This window comes from Drosophila novamexicana, unplaced genomic scaffold, assembly GCF_003285875.2.
Source record: "Drosophila novamexicana strain 15010-1031.04,08,12 unplaced genomic scaffold, DnovRS2.1 tig00000739-arrow-arrow-pilon, whole genome shotgun sequence".
NCBI classification, from domain to species: Eukaryota; Metazoa; Arthropoda; class Insecta; order Diptera; family Drosophilidae; genus Drosophila; species Drosophila novamexicana.
Genome location: NW_020824819.1, coordinates 682,448 through 705,448, shown reverse-complemented (window position 1 = coordinate 705,448; position 23,001 = coordinate 682,448). Strand labels below are relative to the sequence as shown.

The 23,001-nt window shown below is 37.1% G+C and overlaps 3 protein-coding genes across 6 annotated transcripts in view; 1 reads left to right on the top strand and 2 right to left on the bottom strand.

The window, feature by feature from the left end:
- Window positions 1–23,001, bottom strand: part of LOC115763353 (voltage-dependent calcium channel subunit alpha-2/delta-3) — a 58,981-nt gene that overhangs the window by 21,878 nt on the left and 14,102 nt on the right. For all 4 annotated transcript variants that reach the window (XM_030705877.1, XM_030705874.1, XM_030705878.1 and 1 more), the window contains 2 exons: window positions 19,909–19,990; window positions 6,882–6,992 (listed from right to left, as the gene is read on the bottom strand). In XM_030705877.1, coding sequence (XP_030561737.1) covers window positions 6,882–6,992; window positions 19,909–19,990 — 193 coding nt within the window. The remainder of the gene's footprint in view (window positions 1–6,881; window positions 6,993–19,908; window positions 19,991–23,001) is intronic.
- Window positions 1,668–1,931, bottom strand: LOC115763355. Its single transcript, XM_030705880.1, has one exon. The coding sequence runs from the start codon at window positions 1,900–1,902 to the stop codon at window positions 1,732–1,734; it is 171 nt and encodes a 56-aa protein (XP_030561740.1). The 5' UTR covers window positions 1,903–1,931; the 3' UTR covers window positions 1,668–1,731.
- LOC115763354 (C-type lectin 37Da-like) lies at window positions 10,296–11,368 on the top strand. Its single transcript, XM_030705879.1, has 2 exons — window positions 10,296–10,500; window positions 10,563–11,368. The coding sequence occupies exons 1-2, from the start codon at window positions 10,398–10,400 to the stop codon at window positions 11,012–11,014; spliced, it is 555 nt and encodes a 184-aa protein (XP_030561739.1). The 5' UTR covers window positions 10,296–10,397; the 3' UTR covers window positions 11,015–11,368.

Below are 23,001 nucleotides of genomic sequence, written 5' to 3'. Positions count from 1 at the left end.
CGAAGAGCGAATACCCTCTTGTTCTCGATTGTTCATATGGCTTAGTTATCCGATGTCGAAAAGATTCTGGAAGTCACGAGTTTAAATTTCCACCGACCAATCCTAGGATACACCAAAGAAAAATAACTCTGTCAATTTTCATCAAGATATCTTTAAAGCCGGAAGACTTGTCGGGCTGTTGATACTGATCAAGAATATAAGAGTATAAGGTCTGCGATGAAGTATCTCATGCGTTACACAATTCGTCGCAAAATAATTCTACCCTCTGCAAGAGTATAAAAACGATAACGGCCAAAAAACTATGTTGGAGTCGCAATCTGCGTTGCCTTTTTCAGCTTTTCCCCCAGCTTTTTCACCTAAATCGTCCCCAAAGCCTTTATTTGGTGCATCACGTCGGGCAAAGATTTAGATACGTTTTCGGGGGGCGTGGCCACATGTGCAACACTTTTGCAGCTCGTTGAACTTCAAGAGTTATTTGTTATTTATTTATTATTTGCTAGCCGATTGCCGTTTTTACCAAATATTTGACTCAGTCTTGTTGTTGTTAATGTATCTTGCCAATCATATATATTTTTCTGCTCTTCGCCGTTTTGAATGGTCGATTGTGCGGGCGCCATGCGGCGTGTTTAAATAATATCATGTATGTTGACAATGCCCTGTTTAGGGGTCAGCTTAATGTGTGTCTCGCTCTGTCTGTCTCTCTCAATCCTCTGCCCGTTGGTTTGTCCGGCATGTTGACAAATAGATGTATAACGTGTAATATATAGATGGATTGACGGTAGCTAATTATTTGATTGGTTTCACAGATTAGACGTACATTTACATAGATGTGCTATATAATGCATTGATAACGATAAACCCAATTTTCTACGGCCAACAAATTTCAAACAATGGCACTGAATAATATCAAAGCTAATGACAGAACAATTCAACAGAGCATCGTTTTGATAATTCTCATGAAGAGAATTAACACCACTTTATGAATTTGCGAATGCATGTTGCTTCTGAATATTTTTATATAGGATATGAATTATCAATTATTTCGCCATTGCATGTTCAATAATTGGAAGAAAAAGACCAACCATTGCAGGAGTTAATAAGTTTCTCACAAAATGCGTACATCTGCTTGCTCTTAAGAATATGTATACATTATTGATCAGTACCAACATTCTAATCAATGTAGCTATGACCGCATTCTTTTATAAAACAAGTCCCTCAGACTGAGGTATATTCTAATTAAACTTGCAAAATATTCTATTTTTATGCAGACATTTCATGCCAGGGACAGCCGAATCTTTTCTCCATATTATACAATTGCAAAGTAATGATCAATTAGGTTTTTGTATTAACAACATTTTTGTTTAGCCAACTTAGCTTGGCATTTCCGAGCTTTGTTGTGCACCATAACACCTATCCACATCGGACTAATACGTCATACGTACAAAAAAGCGGTTATACAAATGTTTATGTAATGTGTTTTGCACGTCTGTTTTTTTTTTTTATAAAAGATTCACTGTAAGTAGATAGCTTAATCATAATCCTTTGTAAGGATCGAGCCAAAAATACATTAACCCAAAAACTTCACTGATAAACTGAGAAATTACTCTGTGAGCCATTGGCTTTTATTTTCCAACCGAGTTTACGCTTGCAATAACAAACACTTTTATAAATAAACTTGTACAGCTTTTATTTAAACTTCATAATACAATATTATTTTATTATTATTATGTATTATCCGCGATGCTGCTGTTGCACGCAATCAAATTGCGCTTGTAGATTATTTAAGTCAATGACCAAATTGCCATTCCTTGCGTAGAAGCCGTCGTTGCAGGCGCCCAGGACGTAGCACACCACATAGAGGACCAAAACCAACAAGTTGAGAATTTTGTTAAGTAAGTCCATGTTGTTTATAGCTTGCACGATTAACAATGAATGAGCGGCAGGCAGCGTGTACTTCTATATTTATGTATAAAACACACATAGTATAGCCCTATGCGACCGCAATCACATCGGGGAGATTCCCCGAATCAAGTTTGAAATATAAACACACAGATTAATACGAGTCTTGTAGCTTTACCATATATGTATGTATATAGATTAAAATGCACGGAATATAATATATAGAATATCAATTTTATATTACAATTTCATCAATTATATTTGTATTAATTGATTTAACCCCTAGAAATTATTGTTGCACACTTTCATTGAGCTGCGCGCAAATTCCATATTTTTTATGCAGTTGAATATTTAACGTCACTTTACTTTAAGTTGCTTTAAGTTTTTCTTAGGCTTTACTTATGCAAATCTGTTGTTTTTTATTATTTAGTTTTTTCTATAGCTTAGCAACTTGCTATATCGTAAAGTCTCCGAGATCGAAGCGACAGACATTCCACTGCCTGTTATTTACACTTTTATTTACACTTTTCCAAACATATTGCTTTCAATGATAATTGACTTGTACATGATCAAAACTTGTCTTTGCTTCACTTGACACAAGCGAAAACCAGAATTATATTGCATGAATAAATTGATGACGCATGCAACTTTTCTGGGCAAAACCCATTGAAAACACAACAACATTGAAAGAAGTTACTAGATAAAAATTATTATCTTAGAAGCCAAATAATAGTTTCATATTGTAATGAAATACTAATACAAAACTTATTAGTCACTGCATATGAATTGGATTGGATTGTAAATGCAATTAATGCAAGAATTTTCCGGTTCTAGAAGGGTCGAGAAAAAGAAGCACAATCGCTTTCTATTAATATACAATGATGTTTGAAGACATACATTAAATTAAATTAAATTTGTACCTTAACAATTGTCCAAAAGTTAAAATGCAAATTTTAATTAAAAATCACAATTGAAAGTATTTTGTGGCTAAACATAATGTGATAAGTGTGTGTTGCGTGAGCAAAACAAATAACAATAAATCCAAAGCAACAGAACCCGCCTCAGACAATGACCGCGGGCCAGACAGCTACAGAGTGCCATACAAAAGGTCACTTAATCGACAAAAGAATATGTATAAAATAAAAAAGTAATATAAATAAATAGAATGGCAAAGTCGCATGCAAAAACAAAACAAAAATGTGCGTATGTGTGGTTCTATATATTGTCTGCTTGGGTCAGTTGGTTGTTTTTGTTGCTCACTAAACTCTCGCCATTGCCACAATGCGTATACGCCCCGTTGGCCCATTGAAACTTTAGCTGACGTATGCAAAACAAATCGCAAGAAAAGCCATCTATATCCTACACGCCGAAGAGCGAATACCCTCTTGTTCTCGATTGTTCATATGGCTTAGTTATCCGATGTCGAAAAGATTCTGGAAGTCACGAGTTTAAATTTCCACCGACCAATCCTAGGATACACCAAAGAAAAATAACTCTGTCAATTTTCATCAAGATATCTTTAAAGCCGGAAGACTTGTCGGGCTGTTGATACTGATCAAGAATATAAGAGTATAAGGTCTGCGATGAAGTATCTCATGCGTTACACAATTCGTCACAAAATAATTCTACCCTCTGCAAGAGTATAAAAACGATAACGGCCAAAAAACTATGTTGGAGTCGCAATCTGCGTTGCCTTTTTCAGCTTTTCCCCCAGCTTTTTCACCTAAATCGTCTCCAAAGCCTTTATTTGGTGCATCACGTCGGGCAAAGATTTAGATACGTTTTCGGGGGGGCGTAGCCACATGTGCGACACTTTTGCTGCTCGTTGAACTTCAAGAGTTGCGAGCGATTGAATGGCACATGTTTGCCTTTGTGTGTATAAGTCCCTATGTGTATATCAATTAGTGTGTGTGTGTGTGTGTGTGTGTATGTGTGTGAGTGTGTGGGAGCGCACCTCGGCGTTTTTCATAAATGCTTCAAAATTTTGGTGGTTAATCTTCTATTTGTTTGTGCACAGACCAACAACAACAATAACAAAAAAATGTCGTCGGCTTTGTACCAGCTTGGACTTTTTCGTATGCACTACTTTCGTAAGGGGACATCGGTTCTTAAGTATTTTGTGTGGGTCCAAGTAAGAGACAAGGTAACAAAACTGAAAAAGAACATAAATTGCTAAGTATTTAAACATAAAATTCTGTCGATTAATTCAAAAGCCTCCAAGTTTCACGTTGTGAAATAGTGAAATAAATTTTTACCCTTCTTTTAAATGTTTTCAACTATATTCAAAGTATGCTAAAAAAAATATTAAAAAAGTTTTAATCTCTATTTTAGGGGCGTTAAGAGTATGCTATGCCAAAGTAAATATTTAATAATAAAATTTTATTCAACCTTTAGGATGATGCTCGCAATATTATGTAGTATATAATTGGGCTAAAATCAAAAGTATGTGCGTTCAAGGTAATCAACCTACCTTATAAATAAATCTGCAAAATAAAAGTGGCTAGCCCCTTTAAGATTTGAATCCGCAAACTCGCTTTTTAGTTACCTAAGCCACTTTTTTGTATCCTTTTAGAGGATATATTAATTTTGTCATGAAATATGTAACGCATTTAATAATAACTAATGATTGCCCTACAACTTATACAAGCGTATTTCATCGAAGATAGCAGTTGTTTGTTAAATTTTTTATATTATGTTACAAATTTAATATAGGTATTAAAATATTTTATGTAATTGTTTAGGTCGTGAATGTATAAAGATTTCTGCAAGTTTATTTCACAAATAATGTTATATCCCATCTACGTTCTATAGAAATTGTGTTCAGGATATCTGAGAGTCTGGCTTGTGGACTATGAATTTGTTTGTTTGTGCATGTTATTTGGCATTTTGCTGTTTTTGATGTTGCCGCTCTTGTTGTTGTTTTTGTTGCTGTTGTTGTTGTTCATGTGGGCTGATTTTTAATTAATGGTGCTTCGTATGCGTTTTGCGTCAGGGCCAAAACTTCCGGACTGCAGGACAACAGGACAACACAGCAGCAGCTCGGCAGCTGCGCTCTCTCAATATGCGTATGCATGTGTGTGGGTGTGTGTTTCTGTACGTTTGTGTTTGGATTGGCCATAAGGAGCGGAAGAAGCAGCAGAAGCGTCCGCCAAATAAACCCACAACAACAACAAAAAAGAAACCCAAAAAAATTAAATCGATATTTTGCGGAAATCATAAAAAATTATTTATGTATACCCACGCACATGAGCGAAACATGGACATGGGCTCTCGCCGAGAACATGAATACAACGCGGACATGCGGTATATAATATGGTGAGTATATATCTATATTTACTGTGCATATAAAAGTTGCCCTTATGCCTTGATTATAACATTTAATTGTTTTGCCACGCATTATTAATGATGACTGTACGTGTTCTTGTTTTTTTCCAACAGCAGCTCAGCTCAAGTTGTAAATATTTTTGGCATTCGCTTAATTCAATGAAAATGCGCATGAAAATAGAAATGAATGCGAGCTGCGTTGGTGGCGCATATTAAAGAAAATCTACTCAAAAAATAGAAAATTAGCAAAGAAATGGAATATGTGGCAAATTAACTAACCATAAAAAAGCGCAACATGCAAGGCAGAGAGCCACGCAAGGGACCGCGTAGATACTTCACCAATCAATCACAAAAAATAAGAAAAAATAAATAGCTGCCGTTTTTTAATAGCAAAGTGCTGTTGGCCATTGCCAAATGATACCGTGGTCGAAAGGCAGTCGAACTGCCAATGAAAACTCAATTAATTTTTAAACTAGGTTAATTTTAAGATAATACAGTTCACTTGAAATGTTCACGGTTTAAATGTGCAAATGTTATGCGACCCGTAAACACATTCAGTTTAATATTTCTTCTAAATCTGCCACCTTTCCTCAAATGTTTCTTATAGCCTCCCTTATTTCCGGCTAGCTTGCGCCAATGTGCAATCGCGACGCCTGCAGCAAATTATCCTGACAGTAAACGAAGTCTATTGATACGCAGGACGGACGCGCACACTGGAAAGCCACAAAGAGCAGGGCAAAGACCACAACACCGCAGAGGTTCATTCCGCCTGAGACGCGAGTCTGGCCGAGTCTGCTTACCACAGTCAGCTGACAACTGGCAGCGGCCAATGGGCAAACCGGCAAATGGGCAAATGGGTGGCGATTGGCGACACATAACAGTAGCAGTAGCAGTAGCAGTAGCAGTAACAGTGGTAGTAGCCGCAGCAGCTGCGGGCGCCATCAAAACTTGTCCTTGTGGCTGGCGCACTTTAATTTCAATTTGTCGGCCTCTCCCTCAGCTGACAACTGCTCAGCGCCTGAGATGTTCTTATACCCTGCACTCATCGCAAATGGATAAAAGAGGAATACGATAGTCTATGAGCATAAGGACCAGGTACGAGTCAACTGAGTTCATCTATCCGTCGATCACAATGTCTATTAGAGCTAAGCTTTATGTTTCGATATCCAATTTACGTAAAATATCGATATTTGCTTCTTGTTTCTAAATCGATAAATATCGATTTGCTACCTGGTTTTTTCTAATTGATATTATAAAAGCCGGAGACACAAAACTTGGTATTTTGATGCCCAAAAAGTGGAAGAATGGAAGAAGGCATTTTAAGTGGCATTCATTTCACATTATATTCCTCGAATTTGGGTTGGAACAAAATAAGACTACATGTATAGAGTATCTAATAGTCGAGCACTCTCAGCTCGAGTACTTTTACTTGTATTTATTGTTGTTGTTGCTGGGGCTGTTTTTGGCTCACGGCAATTTATTGTTTTCCACTTTACGCCAGTGTCCCACTGAGCGGCGCGTTCTTGTTATTATTTTGTGTGTGTGTTTTTTGTTGTGCGTGCGTATGTGTGTGTGTTTGTCGCGTGCGCTTTGAGCTATTGAGCCACTTGTCAATTGTGGGCACTTACAGTTGAGGGAGGGGGGTTTTGTCCACTTACCATTACAGCGTTACGCTTGAAGTCCATAAAGTTCTTCACCTCGGCCGCTAATTCACGCAGCAGGATAATGCCATCCTTGCGCTTCACTTCGATGTCATTGTCCTTAAAGCGCTGCAAAACAAAAGGGAAATAAAAATAAAAACAATTGTCAGTAAACAATAAACTATGAAATTTATATTGAAGACCGCGCCAAACATTTGGGGTAGTCCCGCAGCTATTAAAAAAGGGGTTGAAGGGTTATAAAATTTTTTCATTTGCCGTTCCATTATAATGTCCGTGGCATTAAACTCAAATTTACTGCTACTCAGCGTTTCTTCGAGTGGTTATTAAACTGATTTTAATGCATCTTTATTAATTTAATAAGATTTTCATTGGCCAATTATTTCAATTAGTTGAGCGTTAAATTGCGCACGCAAATCGCTGGAATTACCAGCCGCGCCCTGAGGCACTTCAAATTCGTCTGAATTACCACCAAATTCGAAGTTAACCAGCAATTTTAGCTCTGAGGAATTTTAATTCTTACGAATTAAATTGCCAAAAATAATTTGAAACCAGCTTTGCAAAAATAAAAACCAATTTAAATGTAATTATATAAAAGTGTTAATATAACAACTTTTGTATAACTGAATTCATTATTTATCTCAAACTTTCTTCGTTCTATATGAGGCGACTGTTTATTATATTCAATATTAAAATTTATATTATGCGCCGCTATATTCTTCTGAATTGGTTGGTGAAAATTTAAGCGTAAATTTCTCTTAACGTTACTTAGATTCATGAGAATCGCAAAGAAAGGTAATGAATAGAGAGGAGGTATAAGAAACAAAGAGTGAGAGAGAGCGACAGTGTATGACACAAGTTCAAAGGCATATCAGATATTACGTAAGGAGAGTAAGAATATACTACTTTTACCTTTCATGGATAAAGGTTAAAACTTTTTATTATTATTAAGGCTCTAAGCCGCATTTGATTCACTCCAATCCAAGCCGTGAATTTAAATTAAATAAATCGAACATTCTATTTGTCGTTAAATTTGTACAATATACGAGAATCTTAATACACATTTTCAATCATTAACCAATCAGAGTTCACTGACATTTTGCTTATCGCCTTAAGGACTGCCAAGTTTTTATTCTGACCAAAACGCAAAAGTCAAAGTCATCGTGTACTATTTGCTAATATTCGACAGAAATTGATGAAACCCGTCTTCTGTCAAATGCAGCGGACATAATTTGGGCGTTTTAAATCCCCATGTTGAATTTATAATGCTCTAAAAGACACACACACACACCCACACGCGAACAGCGCAGTGATTGCTACATGTATTTGTTCCACTTTCTTTTTGCTGCAATTCACACACACATAACACACACATAGCCGACTGTGTGGTGTATATGTATGACATTTTCTTTAGCGAACTAATGAATGCCTCAAAGAGTTTCCCCATGCAGTTTTAGTTTTGTGGCAGCGCCAAGCTGCATTTTGGCTCGAACCGCAAATGTTTGCAGTGTCTCAATGTGTGTGTTGGTCTTAGGGTGTGTGTGTGTGTGTGTGTATGTCCACACAAAAAGCAGCTTCTACTAGCTTCTTTGAAGGCGTGTGTCTCAGTCCCTGCTGCTGGCACTGAATCAGTTAAGAAAAGTTTTCTAATTAATTCGCTGGGGACATGTACAGACACACACACACACACACCCACAAGGCCACGCCCACAGACACACAGAGACTAGAAATATGCTGCCAGGACGTTGATGATTACAAATGCCGACGAAAATATAATTTAACTGACAGTTTCTCGTTTTTGCCATGCGACAATTGTTAAACGGCGCCAAGTGGGGCGCCAAGCCACGCCCACACGCAGCTAATTGGTTTGCCCATTTTTGGGAATGCATGAAAAGTCATAAAATGCATTTGCCCAACGCAGGCGGCTACGTAATTTACAGCCCACGCCCGAAAGTATGCTAGACTTTGTCTTTTCTTTCGCGGAAAATGGCATAAAAAGAATGGGAAAAAAGGACAGGGAGAAACTCATCAAATCTCTTATAAAAATACCATTTTACCCGGCGCCTTCGAACATTAAAACAAATGACAACACGTTCAATGGAAAGATGATTATGTTTCGGAATGAGATGTGTCTGTGTGTCTTTCTCTCTCTCTATGTGTGTGTGTGTGTGTGCAGGGAGGTGAAGAGCGCTCCAAGCCATCAAATCAAAAGCAAAGCAAAATGTGTCAGCCATTAACATGGCCACTAAATGCGTGTCTCGTAGCAGCCAGATTCATGTGTATGTTAGCTGTGTGTGTGTGTGTGTGAGCGGAAAAGTTGGCTAGAAAATGCTAAGGAAAATGAAGCCAAACTTGAAAGCGAAAAAGAGAGAGAGCGAGCGCGCGAGGCAACTGTCTGCTGTTCAACGGCATGTGAAATTTAATTAGACACATTAAGCAGCCAAGTAATTTTTAAGAGGGAAGCATCTACCATACAAAATTTATATATATAGATGCCGACAAAGTCGATGGCATGAAAAGTCGAAAGGTATTTTCATCTCTACATAGTTTGGCATATGAGAATTAAAACTTAATAAGGCACATGCGAAATGTTTAGCTGCATTCAAAAATCAAGTTATTTTGTCTACTCTAAAAGAATTTCGTCCCAAAAATATCTTTGTTTTTTAGTGAGCATTTAAAACCTCTTATATATTATTTTAATTTTCATCAGTGGAAATTATTTAAGTAGTGGAAAGGAGAGGCTTTGCCATTTCATAAATTTTCATATTGGGAAAGACAACTGAATTTGCCTCTTGGTAAGGCTTCTGATAGCTGGAAGTAGCATAAGTCTACCAAGCGGATAAAATTTGTTGTCTGAATACCGCAGAATAATCTTTAATCAGTTAAAAGACTTTTACACATGCAGCTAACAAAATGTATACATATTTAGCATTTTCTAAACCTTTACATTTCCCTTCTGCAACTTTGCAAAGCAGATCAACTACATGGTAACTTTTGCCTACAATATATTGACTTGGACAAGTGCATGTTAAAATTACAATATATAATTGAAGTCATTTATACAAAAAAATAATGTTACTGCCCGTTTTCCGTTTCACGATCCCAATTAACCTGAAATATATAATTGCCAAAGCAACAACTTGATAATAAACTTATGCGCAAGTGAAAATATTTATAAATGAAATCCAAATATTCGCACATCTTACAAATCACAATCCGCAATTGTTTGTAGACCAAGGTAAATAAGCATGTACCGAAATTTCTGCTAACTAATGATAAACAAACGTCTTAAAAATATATCTATATAAACATTCACTTTGTGTTTCACAACTAATAGACTTAGATATACCCTAGACTGGGCTTTAAATGTCGACATTGGTATTTGCTTTCACGTAAGATTCCGGACAACTGCCCGACAAGGGTCTGCACAAAACTTATATACCCTATCTACCCATTTCAATGAGTACATTTTTTTGATTTTTTGATATAAAAAGCCAGGCGTATTGAAAGATTTAAATGAGTATAGCAAAAATGTCTGGGCAATACGTGTGTCTTCTGCAGTTCTTTGGATTGGTCGCCATATGTATGACATATAAATTGCATCCCGTTATAACGCCTGGTAAGTTTTAGAAAGGGAATACCCTGAAATAACCTTTTCTTATTGTAGCATATTTCACATAGATATACCATCGAACACGAACCTTACAACGGCTCCATTCGTTAGGATCGCTTACGGATTTTACTTTTTCGAGGTGAACAAACAGAAAAACTGGTTCGATTCTTACCAAACGTGTCGTTGCATGGACGCTGAGTTGATATCGATCGAAACGATCGACGAATGGTATGAAATTAATCGATATATACGCGCAATGAATATAGAACATTTATATTGGACTTCGGGCACGGATCTGGCCAAAGAGGGTGCGCACATTTGGTTTGCGAACGGACAACCCATCAATATAGATATCTGGGCCAAGGGACAGCCCGATAATGCAGGCAAATCAGAGCACTGTCACGAGTTGGGATGGAAAACAAATCATACGAGCGGGTTAAACGATCGCCCATGTACTTTTCCCAGTCGCTACATTTGCGAAGCAAGACAACCAATAACTGCCTCATTTGTTATTTGGTAATGATTGGACTATAAAGATCATTTATATAAAGAATTGCATGTGAATAGCCTTGTACATCTGTCTACTTCCATGCGAACTATTTTAGCAGTGTTAAAGGCATATGTCGGAGCTGGCCGGATCAGACCACTATATCATAAAGCTGCCATAGGAACGATCGATTATCAAATTATTTTTACCAGTCCTGGCATTTACTAAAAATACAGCTATTATATAGCACTAATGGAATAATCAGTAGAAAAATGAGTTTTTGTATGGCAAATAATTCGTTTTCCAAGTTTTACCAAACTATTCACCACTATTCCCACATAGCTGCAAAACCGTAAGACAAACGTCAACAAGGGTATAAAATCATATCCTTAGATTCTCTTCATTTTTTTTTTAATTTAAGGTTCTAGCAATATTTATCTATAAACAATTTTTTTAAAACAAATTTAATCGATATATTTTATTTAATATATATTTTTATTTAATTGTGTACAAAAGGAACGATCTGTCAAAACTAAAATTTGCTTTTATCATTTATTTTGCTGTTACGATTGGGAATCATAATATTTTAACAGTTATTTGTCATTCTAGAAATCAGCAACAATCCATATTATCTTGCAATAATTAAAAGCGTAATCTTAACAGTTGGATAACAGCTGAGCCGTAAAACTCGACCCTTTTTCTTGACTGCCTAAGATATTTATTAATACCGCAACTTTCGTCTACCTATATTTATATATATATATATATATATATATGAATATCTATATATAGCGCAGGAGCAGCTTTTTATTATGTGCCGCTGATTGAAAATGATTTATAGCAACTCAAAATATCAAAACCATTAGCAACGTCTCAAGAAATCTAAAATGCGATAATGGCCAATGTGGTGGAGAGCTGAGCATAACAGAAAAAAAAATAAAGGAGAAAGAAAAATGTATTGAAAATTAAAAGCATGTCAAACAAGGAAACCGCAGCAGGAATTGGTAGGGAAAAATAAGAAAAGCTAACAGCAAGATGGTCTCGCCGATGGCCACGCCCACAAAAGCCACCAATCTCCCCGCACAGCTTGCAACATTTTATAAAGCAATTTCTCCCGGCAGCAACATCGAAATGCAATGCACGCCTGAAGGACATACGCGAGCAGCCGCATGTGTATGTGTGTGTGTGTGTGTATGTAAGGGTCCTGCCAGCAAAAAGAAAAAAAGAAAAAAATCTATATACAATATGTATACAATTTAAGGCGTGCACAGGGGGTGTGGCTCCAACAGCACGAGCAGCAGCAGAGCAGCAGCAGCAGCCATAGAAAGTTTTTCATTTTGCGGTTGACTCTGGAATTTGAAAATGTTGCGCAAGAAGTCGCCCCGAAGGCTCAAACCCAATCCCGCAATCCTCCTGCTGGCTGGCTGCATGCGTGTGCAGTTGGCAGCAGCAGCATCAAATTTAAGTAGAGCAAGGACAATGGGAAAGGTGCAGCTGCTCCTGGCTCCACAACAGCTATGACTGACATTCCTAAGCAGCACTGAGCTACTCCTGGCTGGCTGGCTGGCTGGCTGACTTCTGACTCCTGGCAGCTGCTGCTTAAATTTCAGCACAAGTTAAGCAGCTTACGCATGCAGCTCACCTAGCAGCTCACCTGGCAGCTCACCTGAAAGCTCAGCTGGCTGCTCACCCCATCCCTGCCTGGTTGTGCGCTCTTGCCCCACTGTTGCCAGCAAAACGCCAAGTCAAGGACTCAGTTTTCAAGTACCAACTGGCTCGCTTTGCAATGCGCTAATTAGATTTTAATGAAGATGTCGTCTGCTATGCAATTTCCCCTTCTCTCCTCTCTTAACTGCCCCCTTCCCCTCGACCATCTTGCTTGCTCCTTGTCTGGCAACATTGTTGGGCATCAACGCGCATGTTTCCATGTGCATTGAAGCGCAGCTTCCTTTACACGTTCCTTTACTTTCCATTCCTTTCCATTATATTTGTAATTTTTTATATAATACCTCGGCACTTATTAGAGTTTTTAGTTTTTCCCTGACGCAATTTGATTTTGTTTTTATGTTGTTTTCGCCACAAAGTTTTAATTGGCAGGTTTTTTGCCTCCGTTTTTAATTGGCTGCATGCTCAACTTGTAATTGCAACTTTAAGTTGTTGCACTTTTATTTAGTTTCTCTTTTCTGAAATTTATATATGAATATATTAGACGATTCGTCCAGCTTGAATTGAAAAACAGATTAAACAGTTAATCAAAAAATAATAATATTCCAATAAAATCCATAAACTGTTGCTACTTGAACCGCAAAACAGTAAAGAACATAGATCCTAAGTTATTGACAAGAATTGGCCTTTAACCTATTTAACCTATAAAAATATACCTTATTAATCCCTATTCTTATCTGGTATGCCACGTATTACAACTTTTATTTTATTATTATAAAAAACAAATAACGATAAAGTTTATTATATTTGTTATCCCTTAAATTAAAGTAACTACTAGCGAAATATTGACAATTACTCCTAATATTTGTTAAATGGGATTTTCATTTAATTTTTCATGTTTTCCATGGGGAAATGCGTCGGCTGACAGATTTCTTGTGGGAAATCTAATATCCTTTTGGTGCCAACTATAGTCCCATTACACATTGATTAAATTAAATATTTAATTTGCTTTATATTTTCATTAGGGGCCACCAAGCACACTATAGACAGGCACTTAGCAATGGCCTTTTATAGCTAACCCCCATACCACCCGCCCCCTTTCCAACACACACACCCCCCCCCCCCCCTTCCAGCCATTTCACCCTCAACTGTTGGCCATTTACATTTGCTTGCCATATGCCCCTCGCTGTCGCTCCAGCCTCTCGCCATAGTATGTCATGCTCGCAATTTTCGCCACCAAACGACAACAACAGACTTTAATATTTGCATAGACAAGCACTGACTATACTATATATACATATATGCATACACATATACATATCTTCATATATATATGTAAGTTTGTGTTTACTATGGAGCTTGAGCCATGGCCTGATCCTGTGCCTCAACTTTAATGCATTCTCCAGCTCTCTGGACCACAAAGGGCAACTCAACTCATAGAGTGGAGTTACCCATAGCCTAAGGGGGGGGCTAACCCCCTCTACTACACACCTCAACACCCCGGGCGGACCCCCTCCCGACCACTGGCTCCATCATTTGCCTTGGCACGCCCCTCAAGTGCGTCCTCATCCTTATTGTTGTTGTCGTGGTAGTCATGCCTTGATTTACGATTGGTCTCTTTACAGCCCGCAACACTGTACGGCCGCACACACTTAGTTAGCCAAACACACACACGCACACACACACACGCACACTCACACCCACGTGCACACTAACAACTCCAAAGCATGGCCACAGCCATTCTTAGCCCCAACGCAACGCTTTTGGCCTTTAACAAGCGCTTTGTATTTGTCACCAAAAGCCTACACATGCAGCCAGCAGCTGCAGATAGCTAGGATAGGCAGTGGGGGCAGCTTTGCGGATTGGGGAAGGGGAGTTGGTAACTGGTAGCTGGAAGCTGGTCGAGCTGATATCTGGCAGAGGGGCGCTGCAGGCACTCCAGCTGGAGTTAGCATTTGCCCAAACAAATGGCCAACAATCTGCATTTTGGGTTGCACCCCAAAAATTATAATTGCATAGAAACGCAAACATATACACACACTCACACAAAGACTGCACCACAAACACATTGGAAAATTTAAGTTCTTGTTTGTATTTTACCAGCAAGAGACAATTGACTGGCAGATCACATGGCAAATGAAAAGCTATGCCTTAAATTACATTTTTCATTTCCAACAATTTTGCATTGACATACGTTGTTAAATTATTGAGCACAAGTTAAATATATATTCTTTTATATTTTGATAATTGGGATTGAAAGAAATTGATATATTAACTTCCAAAGTAGTTCAATAAATAGAGGTAAGGGCTTGAGTAAAAATTCAAAAATGTAATGTACTGTAAAATTAATTATAATTTTAAGAAGAAATATAATAGGAGAAAAGTATAGTAGTAAATCTATCTTAGAAAGCAAAAAAGTTTCTCATAAAAGAAATAATTTTCACCCGATCAATTCTATGTCAATTTTAAAATACACTTGTCCGATCACGAGAGCTCCGATATATATTTGTTCTGCCTGCAACAGTAAGACAAACCCATTTAAAGTTCCATAACAATAGCTTAAGTACCTACATCGAATCGACTTTAAATCCTGATTCAGCATTCCTTATTGCAATAGTCTACTTCCATGAGTTATAATACCCTGAGCAACAGTGTCGTAGTCCGGATATATATTATAGATATATTCAGGTGGCATTATTCCAAGAACCTTGATAAGTTTAAAGCTGTGAGTGAATCGTCTCTTGTCCCAGTTTAGCCACTGATTAAGTCTTTCAAACGCGACCCTTGCCCGACAACTCTTAACTAAATACTGGCACACAGACACAAATCACACACATACACGGACACGGACCCACCCGCAGGGCAATTGCAATCAAGTCAGCTTACAGTTAGTTTACGTTTACCTTCAATAAGCGGAGACTACAAGACCAAATGCCAAGTACACAAAGGGGAGAATTATTTGCAAGCAACTGGCTAAGAAAGGCGAACTGTGGCAATAAGTGAGCGAAAAAAAAAAACAAAACATTTAAGGAAAAAAGAAAAATAAACAGGAAAATAGAAAGAAAAACGACAGCACGCGCCGCTTTTCCATTTTGCCAGTTAGCAGTTAAAAAGTTTTGTATTACGTGCAAAATGAGCGCACGCTTAAATTTATTTGCATGCGAATGCAGAGAAATGAGAGAAGCGAGAGAAATGGAAGAAATGGGAGAAATAGGAGTTAGCCAAGCAGCAGCAGCAGCAGCAGGCGAAAGTTAAAGAAAACTGTGTTGAGAGCAGCGAAAAGAAATAAACAAGCAAATGCGAAATGGCATTTGTTTTGCAATTTTGACTTGTATTTTGACCTATATTTCATTGCATTCAGCGCGCGTCGAGATAAAGACGAAGTCTGCCAAAATGTGTACAAGAAGATGATGCCGAGACGCAAGATGTGCGCTGATAATGATCCCAACAACAAGAATAAGAACAGCGACTTCATCATTGCCATCATCATCATCATCATCATCATTAGCAACACATCATCATTTGCCATCGATGTCTCGTTTCGTCTCGTCTCGATTTGACCGCCCCCTCTATCACTCTCTCTCTCTCTCTATATATATATATATATGTATATACATACCCGGCACATGGCGTATACGCCACGTTGGCAGCCTGTCATTTTGGGCTACAGCACAAATGTGTAACACTGTGTGCTGTCATGCCAGAACTTCGCCTATGCGTGTGTGTGTGTGTGTGCTTGTGTTTGTTGTTTAGGCTGTTCCAGGGGTTACTATAACAAATCTATGTGGCTTGTAACGCAGCTGAGTAAATAGAATTATAATGTCCTACCATTCAACGTGTGCACTCATGTCTGTTAATCTTTCAAATACAACTTCAACCACTTCTTTAAATTTCAATTGAAATTGTTTTCTTCAATTTATAATAAATATTTTTAACGTTAGCTTAAATCAATTTATTTATCACAAAAATAACAACCAATTCATGTTAAATATTCTAATGTATTAACACAAATAATTGCATGATGTTAGGAAAAATATATCGCAAATATAAAATTTTCCATTTTTTTTCATATGTATTCCTAAAATATGCACTTCATAATTATATATAAATATAATTTAATTATAAAATAGCTTAATTTTCTAAAATTAAATTGTATATATAAATTATATAAAAAATGTATTCTAATTATTTTAAAACCTAAGAGAAATGTTTTTTAAGTTTCAATTATTATGCTTTCTAATTAAATTACTTTTATATTGACTTGCTTTGATATAAATTAAACATCAAGTGGAAACTAAGGGTAACTTAAAACTTTGTGAGTAGACAGACAGAATATTTTTTCTGCTTTTCCTGCTACTTTATGTGAGTTAGGAGTAAGTGAGTATAGGTTTGGGGTGCATCTGTCTGCCTGAACAACATATTTCATGGCTTAGGTAGATATTTTTTAGCTAGTCAGCGCAAAAAGTAACGAAAAATAAAATAAATGAATATGCGCCACGCACAGGCATCCAAAATACACACACACACATCTCAAACACACACACATACAAACACAACACACACACGTATAACCTTATGCATCTGTTTCGCTCACACCGCAGCATTCTGTCAGCCAGTTTTTGGCCATGGTTAGCTGTCCTTTGCGGCACTCGCATAGCTGAACGTGTGCACTGCATTTGTTTCACATTTTATTATGCTACTTTAAAATGCCAAATAACAACTGACAACAATAACAACGATTTCACAAAGAAAATGGAAAATGGGACAACATTTTTTTAATTTCTCATATTGTGCTCTGCAAACTTTCTTATACAAAAAAATTTGAAGGGCAACTGTCAAGAGATGACAACAAAAATTGAAAGAAGTAGAAACTGTTGCCCATAATTGAATCGAATTAATATTGTCGCAATGTCATGTCAATACTTTTCATTTTCGTTGGCAGATTGAAAAGTTAAGAGAATATTTGGGTCAAAGTGCCTGTCAAATGGCTTAGGTCACTTAACCAAAAAGTTAGATAATAAAATTTGGCTTGCTTTTTATACAAAATTACAAGCATTAGTCTGACATGACATACCTTTTGGGTTAAATTTAATTAATTTGTATATAAAATTAGGCATTAATTTTTTGTAGCATCCTTCTCAGATTCCATTTACGTGCAGCCAGTAATAGTTTTCCACTTAACTGTTTTAACAGTCAGTATCAATACCATCGACTGTTTCAAATTTCACATTGTTCTGAGTAAAGTAAATTCAATTATATACACGATCGATAACTAAACCGATCGTATATCAAGACGCACTCATTATTTTAACCGTCTTTTATTTAGCTGCGCCTCATCAAATCCTTTATCAATGGTTTATCTTTGGAAAACCCAAAATTTTCAAAGCGAAAATACGTAGTTGTTTTTTTTTATTTTTTATTCAGACATTTTCTAAGGAACCCATGTCAGCATTTGCAATCCTTCGTTCATTTTAGGCATGCCAATAATTTTTAAGCACACAATTTATTTGCCCTGCCAAAGGAACGCGTTAATGTTGAACAAAGCGTGCACACAGACACACACACATGCACACTGTTATGACATTATGCTTATGAAGCGAACGTACACAGAAGGCCAAATAACAATTCACACTCACGCACATGCACAGGCTATGTAAAAAAAAAAACTTGCACGCCGTTCAACGCCGCGTATACTTGATATTTAATTCAATCTGGGCGTAGATTTTCATTTTTTGCCGCCTGCACAACGCGACGTGCGCTTTAAATTAACACAAACAAACATTGTCAGCAGCAATGGCAACGGCAACGCAGCCAACAACAACAGCAGCAAAAACGAGTCACTTGACAATTACAGACTCAATGACAGTCACAACCAGCAAATTTATTTGCATTTTAGCCCAGCCTCTGTTGCTATTGCCCTTTCAGTCTCTGAGTCTCTCCCACTCTGCCCACACACACTTTGTGCCGAATATAACACCCTTTCCATGGGGCAATATTACGATTTAGTAAAGGCACAAGGGAAGAGAATTTGTTTCCACTTAGATTGAAATTAAAATGAATTTAATATAAGCGAAATAAAATGTACAGAGTAAATATTATGTATGGCTTCATTAATTAAAACGGACGGAAAGGGTAAAGTTGTGAACCTATTTATGCAAAAGGCAGAAGAGTAAATCTCGGCTAGCTCAGCTAGCTGAATACATAACAAACTATAAGCCTAGATTTAGTCCTGGGATAATAATTAAAACCAAAAAAAAAAAACAAAGAATAATAAATATATATGCATGTTTATATTATAGGTATAAATCCGCTTTAGTTTTTCAAAATAAATAAAATAAAATAACAGAAATAAAATTAACTTAAATAATGTTAACTAAATGTTAGCAACTAATTGTCACACTTTTTTTTTTTTTATATCAGCTAATTGTTTTTAAAGTCAGGTATAAACGTAAAGCTAATTTAAAAAATATCAAATATTTAATCCGATCCAAAGCGTATTTAACATTTTGAACGCATACACCAAGTTTAACTGCCAACATGTATGTGTATGCATACATGTGGTGTGCGTGTGTGCCATTCACCCACTCCTACTCACACACACACACACACCCGTGCGCGTCGTATAAAGAGAATCGTAATAAAGGCGGCTCACTAGCTCATGCACGTCTGATTAAACGCAAAAAATACGCGAGTGGGTGAAGAGCAGCCGCAGCAACTGGCAGTCAACCAAAGCCAAACAGCCATGCTTATTAACACGGATACACACAGACACAGGGCATACACTGCCAGCCAACCGCCCAGCCCTGTTAGACTCGAGCCTCGCCTCAATTAGCCTTATTTGTGTTTAAATTGCATTAGAGCCGCGCCAGAACAACAAAAGCCACAAAAACATAAACAACAACAACAACAACAAAATAAAAGTAAATTGCACAAACAAAAATTGACGCATTTGAGGGTAAAGCCAGGCACTAAGCTGGCATCGTCTGCGTATTTATCGATAATTTCTTATCGCAGCCGCAGCTTAAGCATATTTGTTTAACTAAGACCCAAATAAACCCCACCATACCCCTCTGCCACATCGAAAAGCAACCCGAAACAGCTATCGCAGCCATTTACAAATGTCAGCAGAGCTTTTAACCAATCTATATTCCAATGTTGACTTATAAATATATCCCATTGATATTTGTTTGGGCTTAGCCCCAGACATATGTGACTGTATGCATATATGGTATGATGGAAATGTGTGTTAAGTATTTACTCACACTTTTGATTTCATTCATTTTGGTAAATTGGCGACCAAACTCCCATAAATCAACGCCAAATTTAAGAGCCCAGTTGCGCACTCTGCAAAGAAGATGATGAAAAAAAATAGTTCATTTAGTTGGATTAGTACAAGTATTTAATGAAATAATTAATTGATTGAAGAATATTGCGTTGCGAATTTGTTAAGCTCAATTTACAAATAATTACATTTTTTTATAAGAGTTTTAATAACATGTACAAAATTTTTCAATCGTATTCTTATGATCTTTAGGTAAGCATGATTAAATGTCATGTGCTTAAAAACTATTGCTAAACCGAACGAATATAAAATGTTTTATTATATTTTTTTATATATATTTTAAGGTTCTGTACATGGACATATGCACAGGCTGTTAAATAATCATTTTTGTTAACAATTATTCAACTCTTTTGCTACGTCGAAGTATTCGAACTGCCTTTGGGAAGGATGAACATCTTACAAGATGTAGTGTATATATTTTCAACTCTTTTGCCTTTGCTTATTAACTCTCCCAAGGGTATTAAATTTGATCTTTCTTTATGTCACAACCATAAATGTTTTACTAGCAATATTGCTTGGCCGTATGAACGTAAAAGAAGTTCGCTTTTTATACCCTTGCCGAGAGCAGTAAGCTGCATCTCAATGTATATACACTAAATGTGGCTTTCACTATAATCAAGGAATTACAACTTCGCTTATCTTGGAAACGCCTTATCTATCCAGAAATAATGGAATCAACTCAAACGATCTGCCAATATTAAAATCGTTTTATAAAAAAGTTTCTTGTATAAAGCCAAATAACTTGCACTAATTTGCTATTTATAATAAATGTTGTATCAATAGATGATTATCTGTCAAACGAGTCAACATTTAAATGTGCCTCAGTAAGGGTATTAAAACTTCGGCAACCCATTGTGGATTTTTTTCTCTCGTTTTTTATTTTTGTAGAGCTCTTTTTAACACCACAAAATGTGCTAAAATACACTTCGGAGCCATTTAAGTTGTCTTTTCTTGTGACCAACTCTTTTTCAGAGCTTTACTCCGCATTTTCATTCGCTTTGCCTTTCTCTCTCTCGCTCTCTCTCTCTCTCTCTCTTTCTGTGATTATTTTACGCTCATTTCGACGCTGCATTGCTCATTAGCCGCGTTCGTCGGGTCGCCCGCATTTGCAATTTCTGACCATTATGGCCATTATCCAATTTCAATCACTTGTTCGCCACTTTATATCGCTTCATTGTTTACGCTTCATTCCCTTTTCCCATGCAACGCGCACAGTGGGGCCAACAACCAGCAATCAACGAACCAGCCCCCACTCGACGCGCCACAGTTCGAACCACTTTTGTTGCTGCTCTGACGCTGCCATAATATAATTTTCATATAATTTAAATCATTTTGGGCAACGTCGCTGGCCATAAAACTTTGTCTGCCTTTTGTGGGCTGATTGGGCGTTGCCCGTTCCGGCCACGCCTACTGTCTCATTCCTGCCTGCAGTTCGCTCTTCTGTGCCGTCGAGTGCATATAAACATGCGCTTATTTTGTATCTAGATAAAAGCCAAAACGATGGCAACTGCCGTAGCTCTCTCTGCCCGGGCTCAACATAATCAACATTGCGTATACGCAGCGTTGTGTCGGATGCTGCTTTTACTCTGATATAGCTGCTCTTACAGCTCTTATTATACAATTATAGGGTATTCTATGACCACTTGGACCACTAAGTCATGTAGCTTCCATAGGAACAATCAGGAGAAATTGTACTTTTGGGCAAATACCTACCTTGATTTACAAGATATATTATTCACTTCTCACCTTGGATATGTGAGTAAAATGTTAGCATTACCAGAATTCGATGGCTTTCATAAGAACAGTCAGCCAAAAATTTAATTTAATCTTTATACTTTCCAAAATTTCTTTATCAAATAGCTGCAATATTGACTCAAAATTGTTTCATTATTTCGACACTCTATTACTGTATCTTATAGCTTCCTTAGAAGTTAAAAATTGCTAAATGAATAACCTTCTACACCTATGTTATCCCCACGGCTGTAAGGGTAATCATTATTCGGCAACCTTTTGGAATAATATTTTGCTTTCTTGCTGCTATTGAGAATGCAGATAATGCCATAAAATTGTGCAAATATTTTTGGTAAGCACTAGGAGAGTACTTTGCATGCCCTTGTCTCCTGTTCTCCATTTTTTTTGTTGTTTTTTTTTTTTGTCATTTTTATAAAATAATATTTCATTTTGGCTTTATCAACGCCCCGACTGGCGTGGTGAGGTTTTCGTTTCGAGTGGGCTAGCAGGATGTGTTTTTCTTTGATACTTATTCAATTTGCTGTTGCCGCTGCTGTTTCTTGTCTTTATCTTTATCTGCTGGCTACCGTTTGTTTTATGAGCTTTGCGCTGTGTGTTGATTTTGTTTTGCTTTTGACTTTCGCGTTTGGATTATAAATGTTTGGCAAATGTTTTCACAGTGTGTGTATGCAGTCCTTGTTGTTGTTATTCTAGCTGCTGTCCTGCTGTCCTATTATCCTGCCTACCCAGACTGCTGACTGTATATGCGATTCTACTTATATCTCTCTTGTCTTGAGCTTGTAATGAGTTTGCCTGGGCTCAACTGAGCTCAAGTCGGGTCTCTAAATCGTCCTACTTCACCAACACCACCACCCCCCCCCCCCCCCCCCCCCCCCCTTGTTGAAATTTCATCCTAAGACATTATGCGTGCATATAAGAAATATTTACACATGCATATATGTATATGTAAATAAAATATGTGTACTTTATATCATCCAAGTATTTGCATACGCATTATGGCCATATATGTGCCATGTTTAATTTGGGCACCAAATGCAAACGTTAATGAAATATTAAATGCAATATATGTTTGTCATTAAATCGATCTTAATTGATTTTTAATTGCTTTCCAATAAAGAGTTAAAAAGTGCTCTTAAATGTGAAATTCAAAACGCTTTCGAGCCAGTTTACTTGATATTATGAAGCTTTAAATCTCCTAAGAATCTAAAACATAAATTATAATGCTGCAATTTAAAGTATAAAACTGATTTGCAAAATATTT

Coding starts and splice junctions, on each gene's coding strand:
- LOC115763354 (XM_030705879.1), top strand. CDS start 10,398: ATGAGTATAGCAAAAATGTCTGGGCAATACGTGTGTCTTCTGCAGTTC. Junction 10,501..10,562: donor GCATCCCGTTATAACGCCTG/GTAAGTTTTAGA, acceptor TATTTCACATAG/ATATACCATCGAACACGAAC.
- LOC115763355 (XM_030705880.1), bottom strand. CDS start 1,902: ATGGACTTACTTAACAAAATTCTCAACTTGTTGGTTTTGGTCCTCTAT.